At 44.1% G+C, this 7486-nt stretch overlaps 1 protein-coding gene across 1 annotated transcript in view; it reads right to left on the bottom strand.

Annotated features, from left to right (window-relative positions):
* Positions 1 to 4413: 4413 nt before the first annotated feature.
* The window catches only part of LOC144255483 (signal-regulatory protein beta-1-like), a 32537-nt gene continuing 29464 nt past the window's right edge, over positions 4414 to 7486 (bottom strand). The window contains exon 3 of the mRNA XM_077800263.1: positions 4414 to 4526. Within this exon, the coding sequence (XP_077656389.1) occupies positions 4414 to 4526 (113 nt within the window). The remainder of the gene's footprint in view (positions 4527 to 7486) is intronic.

Here is a 7486-nt window from a genome sequence, read left to right as displayed (position 1 = left end):
TTAGCTATTGTGATTGTGCTGTGATAAACATTTAGCTGGCTGCATCCCTGTGGGATGCTGATTTTAGATCTTTTGGGAAAACACCCAGGAGTGGGATAGCTGGGTCATGTGGTGGTTCCATTCCTAGTTATTTGAGGATTCTCCACTCTGATTTCCTGAGTGGTTGCCTTCATTTGCAGTCCCACCAACAATACAGATTTCAGTGAACATTTCACATACATCCTTGCCAACACTTACTATTATTTGTAATCTTAGCATTTGCCGACTGACTGGAGTGAGATAAAACTGTATTGTAGTGTTGATTTGCATTTCCCTGATTTCAAGGACTGTTGAAATTTTTTTCAAATACATATTGGCCATTTGTGTTTCTTCCTTTGAGACATTCCCTTCATCATTTCCTTTGCTGTGCACCAGGTGTTAACTGATGGCATCCCACTTATTGATTCTTGATTTTCTTTCTTGAACTTTGAGGTTTCATTAAAGAACTTTTCGCCAGAACCTACATGATGGAGTGTTGGCCCTGTGTTTCCTTTTAGCATTTGCAAGGTTTGTGGACTAATTCTCAAGTCTTTGATGCATTTTCATTTGACTTCTGTGCAGGATGACAGATATGGATCTAGTTTCAATTTTCTACATGTAGCAGCTCTCCAGTTTTCCCAGCACCATTTGGTAAAGAGGGTTTTTTCCAAAATGTATCTTTAGCACTTTTGTCAAATATCAGGTAGCTGTCAGTATGTGGGTTTGTCTCTGTGCCTTTATCCTTTTATAGTGGTCTTCATATCTGTTTGTTGCCAATGCCATGCTGATTTTGTTACTATAGCTCTGTAGTATAATTTCAGGTCAGGTCTGGTGATGGTCCCTGCATCACTTTTCTTGCTTAGTATTGCTTTGGTTATTCTGGGTCTCTTATTCTTCCAAATGCATTTAAGATTTTTTTCTAATTCTGTGAATAATGTTATTGTCATTTTGATGAGGATTACATTGAATCTGTATATTACTTTTGGTAGTATGGCCATTGCTCTTGGTAGTAGGGCCATTTTGAGATATTAGTACTGCCTATGAGAAAACATGGGAAGTTTTTCATCTTCTATAGTTTTCTTCAATTTTATTCTTCAGTGTTCTTTAATTTTCATCTAAAGCTCTTTTAATTTTTTGAAAAGATTAAGTCCCATGACCTTTATTTGTTTGAGTTTTTGTGGGAATGGGATGGTTTTGATGATTTCTTCTTTGTCTAAATCACTGTTAAGAGTATAGGAAAGCAATTGATTGATGGTTATAGATCTTGTATCCTTCTCCTTTGTTGAATTGATTTATAATCTCTAGAAATTTTCCAATGGAGTTTTTGGGGTCCTCTAGGTATAAGATTATTCATTTGCAAGTAGATATTTCCTCTGTTCCTATTTGTATCCCTTAATTTCCATCTCTTGCCTAATTGTTCTGTCTAGTGTTTCAACCTTTATATTGCACAGGAATGGGGAGAATGGATAACTTGACTTGCTCTTCATTTTAGGGAAAATGCATTTAAATTTTCTCTACCTACTGTGATGTTGGTTGAGGTGTGTTATTCAAAGCTTTTAAAATGCTAAGGTATGATTCTCTGTCCTCACTTTCTCCAGCATTTTTAACATGAATCGATGCTCAAAAGATCTTTTCTGCATCTATTGAGATGGTCCTGTGATTCTTGCCCTTAATTCTGTCTAATTGGTAAATAACATTAGTTGATTTGCATATGTTGAACCAACCTAGCCTCCCTGGGATGAAACCCATTGATCATGCTGTATTTGCATCTTGATGTGTTTTTCATGCAGGTTGGTAATATTTCATTAAGTATTTTTGCATCTAGGTCCATCAGTGATATTTGCCTGGTTTTCATATAAAGATTATTCTAGCTTCATAGAGTGCATTTGGGAGTGCTCCCTCCATTTCAATTTCATGGCACAATTAGGGAAGGACTGGTGTTAGTTTTTCTTTAAAGGTGTGGTAGAACTTAGCTGACGATGCCTGTGGTCCTCGCCTGTTCTTTGTTGGAAGCCTTTTACTTGCTGTTTGAATTTCACTCCTGACACTGTTCTGGTTTGGGGTTCAATCTGGGCAGGTCACATGTATCTAGGAATTCGTCAATACCTTCTAGATTTTTCTGTTTTTTTTTTTTTTTGAGTCTGAATTTTGCACATAGTGTCCAGACTTCCTCTGGAATTCAGAAGTGTTTCCAGTGATGTTTCCTTTTTCATCTTTAATTTGATAAATTTGGGTCTTCTCTCCCTTCCTTTGGTCATTTGGCTAAGGGATTTTCAATCTTATTTAGCTTTTCAAAAAACCAGCTCCTCCTTGCATTGACCCTCTGTGTTGTTTTTCATTCTCAATTTCATTAATTTCTGCTCTGATGTTAATGGTTTCCTATCCTCTACTCTTTCTGAAATCAATTTGTTCTTCCTATCCTAAGGCCTTGAGTTAGAGTATAACCTTATTTATTTGATATTTCTTTATTTCATTTAGGTAGGCACTCAATGATTTAGATTTTCTTATTAGAGCTGCTTTCATAGTGTCCCAGAGATTTAGATATGTTGTATCTCTGTTCGAATTTGCTTCTAAGAATTTCTTCATTTCTACTCTCTTTTCCTCTTTGATCCATTCTATATTTAAAGATTAACCCACAAAGAAAAAAGCACAATGAGGACAGGAGAGGTGACAATTGTGGAAATGAGATTAAACTGGGCACAAGTGGGTCAGAAGAGAAGCAGCTGGCCGTGGTGTGTGGACATGGATCCCGCATGGGGACTTTCCTTTGAGGATGGATGAACCTAGTGAATTGACATTACCCACATGCACAAGGGGAGAGGTGGTGACCAAAAGGGAGATGGTATTAAAGGGGCTGATAAATCACCCAGGTAGAAAAGATGCTTGCTTCACATCTTCCAATAAAGAAGAACAGGCCAATTTGCTGAAATTCCTCTGGGTAAGCTTTTATAAAGAAACAAAACACTAACACTCAGTGTTTCTAATGCTTCAAATGACTGGGCACTATGCCTTCATTTTATTATGGTTTTCGTTTCCCTATATGTTTAAACTGACATTTAACTGATATTTTGTGTCTTTCATATTGTGACAAACGGGTGAAAAGGTGGAAGAACCATCGTTATTTTCCTGATTACTGTGGAGATGGCTTCCCAGGGTTTTGGTTTCAGTTTGCATGGTCATTTTGACAATCCTGCTCTTCCAGGGAGAGAGAAGACTGCCTTTATAGGACAATACTGACTTTCATAAGTGCTAAGGAAGACAATCACTGGGTTTAAGGAGCACCTTTTTCTTTCTGGGTTTGAGGCATAGGACACTTAGGTAAAGAGGAAGGAGCATAATTTTTCATATTAAACAGAATGAGTTTCATGTGAGAACCTCAACAAGGCTGGGGAGAAGGTGTAGGCAGGAAAAAGATGGCTGAGTGACACTTGAGAGCGAGGACTTGGGGTGCTTGATGGCCAAGCCCAAGGCAATGGAGGAGAGGCATCCTGACGTGGTCAGGTGGGGCTGGCTTGTCACATTCTGGAGAGGTCTGATGAGTACTGCTCAGAGGCAGGTCCCAGGGCCCTGCTCAGAACCATGAGTTCAGGCTTAGCCGTGGGGCATCGAGGACTGGGCAGAGGAGCAACAGAGGCCTGTGGGCTGGCTGGTGTCCTGGGAGAAGGCATTTGGAACAGTCTACAGAGGCTTCTTGGCAGCTCCTTCTCTCAGGCTGAGCACCGTGGAGCAGGAAGAAGGTGGCGGAGACGGAGGGTCGCAGGCAGCAGGGAGTGATGCAGGATCTGTGGGAAACATGTCCACATTCAATGATCTGCTCACTATTCCTGAGAGTTTTCTGAGAGCAATGATCCTCATGTGGCTGTCCTGGGACACCTGTTTTTATTGAAACTATGGCCTCAAGACAGGACTCTCAGTCAGCCTCTCCTGAGTCCTGACTCCCCTTCCCTCCCCACTGCAGTAGGCCACAATGAGAGTCAGAAGTGAGCACCCTGAGAGCAGCCCACCTAATCTTCTCAGCATTGCTCTGTATGGTAGAATATTCCTGCACATGGAGGCCCAGAAGTTGACTATTAGACTAATCTAGAGGTGGCGTTGAAGGGACACACTCAATCTGCTGCACCTCTTTGTACCCCCATGACACATCATCTCTGGACCCCCTAGGACTCAGTGGACACCCATTGCCAACCCTTGACCTCCTCATCTCCTGCACATCCCACACACTTCCTGGGAGCTGGGACCCCACAGAAGATGCCTGAGATCCTGAGGATGCTGAGGGGTGTGTGCCTGGTTCTCTAGACCCACTGACCCTGCAGCTGTGCACAGGTGGGCTGCACTCCCCCGGCCCTGCCCCCTCTGCAGCAGTCTGGGTGCACCCTCCCTCCTGGGGACTTACAGTCAGGACTTCTGCTTCCTGTGGATGTAGACGGCAGAGACACCAACTGTCAGTAGGATCTTGGGGCCAAACAACAGACCTATGAGGTGTGAAACTAGTGTAGACATCACTGCTCCTGAAAATCAAGGGACAGTGGGAGCCATTAGGAGGACTCTTATGTGTTCATTCCCAGAAGTCTCTACTTGCCCCATGTGAGGCTACCTGGGCCCCCCCAGTTGTGAAGCAATAGCACACGCCCTGTCCTGGCTGCCATAGTCAAGCCTGAGGCAGAACCTGGTCAAGGGGTTCCTTATTCCCACACACTCAGTCCCAGGTCCCAGGGTGTCCTCCCTGAGGGAAGGTGAAATTGTGTGCTCTGTGCCCACTGCCATCCCAGCTGTGCTGATTCTGTATTGATCCTCTGCGTCTCATGGAGAGGGATCATCTCCTCCTGATAAGGACACTGAGGCCTGGGAGTTAGGGAGGTCACAGCTTAGAGGAACCCAAACCCAGAGAAGCTCCTCCATGGAGTCCTACATGGTGACACCTGAGACCATGATTTTTGGACCAAACAAATGCCCAGTGTCTTCAGGCCCAGAACACTATTTTCAGTGGGTAAATGCTCATGGGGTGAGGGCCCTTCCCTGGTGAGGGGTGAGGACAAGGTTGCTGGCTCAGGTCCATGGGTGAGCTGAGGGGACCTGGGTCTCAGCACCTTGGGGATCCTGCTAAGGAGGTGCAGGATGAACTAAGAAAACCACTGGCTGAAAAAGACTTTTGTGGGTCAAGAACATGTTCGTTTCTCCTATGTGGGAGGGGCCACAGTCTCCTAATAGCAGACCCCCCTCCAGTGCTCTGTCATCTGAAGTCTTCCTGTTGGACACACAAACCAGATCCAGGGAATTAGACCTGGGGAGTCTTTTCTTTGTTGCCATGAGCCATTTTTCCTTTTAAAATGATGCTAACAAAGATGGAAAAGTATTTTATAAAGAAAGTAATGCTGTTGGATCCTTAGGCAGGAGGGGACACCTCACCCCGTGGGGCTGCTGCCCTGCTGGGGGCCAGGGTTCTCAGCTGAGTGCTGCTCTGGGGCTCCCCCTCAGTGGAGGAGAGCTGCACTCCTGCCCCCTCCTCCCTCTAGAAGGCACCAGCATCAGAGCCTGCCTGAGCAGGGAGTGGAAGGCCCCGCCCCTCTCCTCCACTGAAAGCAGCTCTGGGTTCCTCTGGCTTCTGTGGGGGCAGCTGAGCTGCTTCTGCATCTCTCTGCAGGTGGGAGGGACCCTGATGTTGATCCTGAGAACATTCCAGGAAGCTCCTTGATCCCCTATGTCCATCACAGAGGGCACTTCCTATGGAAACCCAGCTCCAGGAGTGGTCTGGAAATTAGACACTGTGAGTTTGAACCTGGGTCTCATCAGCTGTCTGGTAACGTGGCCCCAGGGCTGGAGGTCAGTGGCACCTGGGCAGGCAGTGGCCTGTGGTGGAGGTGCTGAAGTGAACATGTTATTTAACCTCAGGAAGGGAACTTGTGGCATCTAGTGCTTGAACATGAAGTGGGTGCTATTAGACTCTGGCTTTGGAGGGCAGAGGTCAGCAAAGTAGGAGAGAGAGGCCATGAGGAAGGAGAACAGAGCATCTGGTAGGTGAACACCAGTCCTTTGGGGAAAGACAGTGAGAAACTAAATGTGAATCATCACATGGTAAAGGTGAAGTCTGGGAGCCAAAGGAGTTCCTGGTGGATTTTTTGTCCCCTGGAGCCAGAGGGCATCAAGAGCAGAGGTTTGGTTCCTGGATGTAATTCCAACAGTAGTAGAGATTCAGAGGAGTTGACATTCTCAGGTTCAAGGGCTCTTCCTGATAGGGAAGTTGAGGAAGCTGGAAATGAAAGTTAGGGCCATATGGATCAAAGCGCTCTAAGACCTTCAGTGGACGTCTGGGTTGCTGGCCACAGTCTCAGCAGGATGGCTGCCAATTAACTCTGCCCAAAGACATCCAGTGCCATCTTCCATGTCCATCCCAACAAAAATGAGTCTCCTGCATCATGAAATCCTCACCACAACCCAGAAAGGAGAAGTGCTGTGGTTCCATGTTACAGAGAGAATCTGGGATGCGCCAGGGCACACTTCCCATGGGCTGGCCCTCAGGATGCACTTTTTATGCTGGTGTCCAGGTGTGTCAGAGGAAACTGGGAGACTCTCAGACCATTAACTGAAGCCTCCTCCCACAGAAGCAATAAAAAGAAGATTGATATAAACCCAAAGTAAGCAGAATAAAGGAAATAATAAAGAAAAGAGTCAAAATTCAATAAAATGGAACACAGGGAAGTAATAGAGAAAATCACTGAAACACAAATTGATCCCTTTGAAAGATCAATAAAATAGAATAGTCTCTTGCAAAATTGATGACAAATGAGAGAGAGAGAGAGAGAGAGAGAGAGAGAGAGAGAGAGAGAGAGAGGGAGAGGGAGAAGAATGGTGGGAAAGAGGACACCCTAGTAACATCAAGATTGAACATTGTGTATTGCTACAGATTCTGCAGATATTAGACTGAAAATAAAGAGATATTAGGTTCAAATATGCAGTTACAAAGTTGACACCTTAGGTAAAATGAACCAAAAATGCTTCAAGAATCACAACCTATCCCAATACACCCAAAATGAAATCTAGCATGTAAGTGGTCCTAAACTGCTAAGGAAATACATCATTTAAAAAAGTTGGCAAAAGTTTACTGATGCCCAGGTGGTTTCCTAAGGAGGTTGTACCACGCATTTAAGGATGAATTAAAACCAATTTTGGTGCAGAGCAAAGAGGTATAAAAGGAATTTTGAAAAATTTGAATACATATTCTAATAATTTTTAATGATTAGAGAAAATTATTATTATTTTAACTGGGATAGTGCTGTTGGATTTGTGACAACTTCAGCTGTGGACTCCTGGTACTGGTGTGTATACCTGTCTAAGTTTTTAGCAGATGTGTTTATGAAGCTTCCATGTATCTCCTACTAAGAGGAAAATTGCATTTGTTTCCTATCATTACTCTTCCTTCAAGACAGGGACAAATCATGGCTCAGTGTTGACCCAGCACATGAAACCCAAG

Source organism: Urocitellus parryii, chromosome 6, assembly GCF_045843805.1.
Source record: "Urocitellus parryii isolate mUroPar1 chromosome 6, mUroPar1.hap1, whole genome shotgun sequence".
NCBI lineage: Eukaryota > Metazoa > Chordata > Mammalia > Rodentia > Sciuridae > Urocitellus > Urocitellus parryii.
The sequence above is the reverse complement of the archived record's forward strand: the minus strand, read 5'-3'. Positions and strand labels throughout refer to the sequence as shown.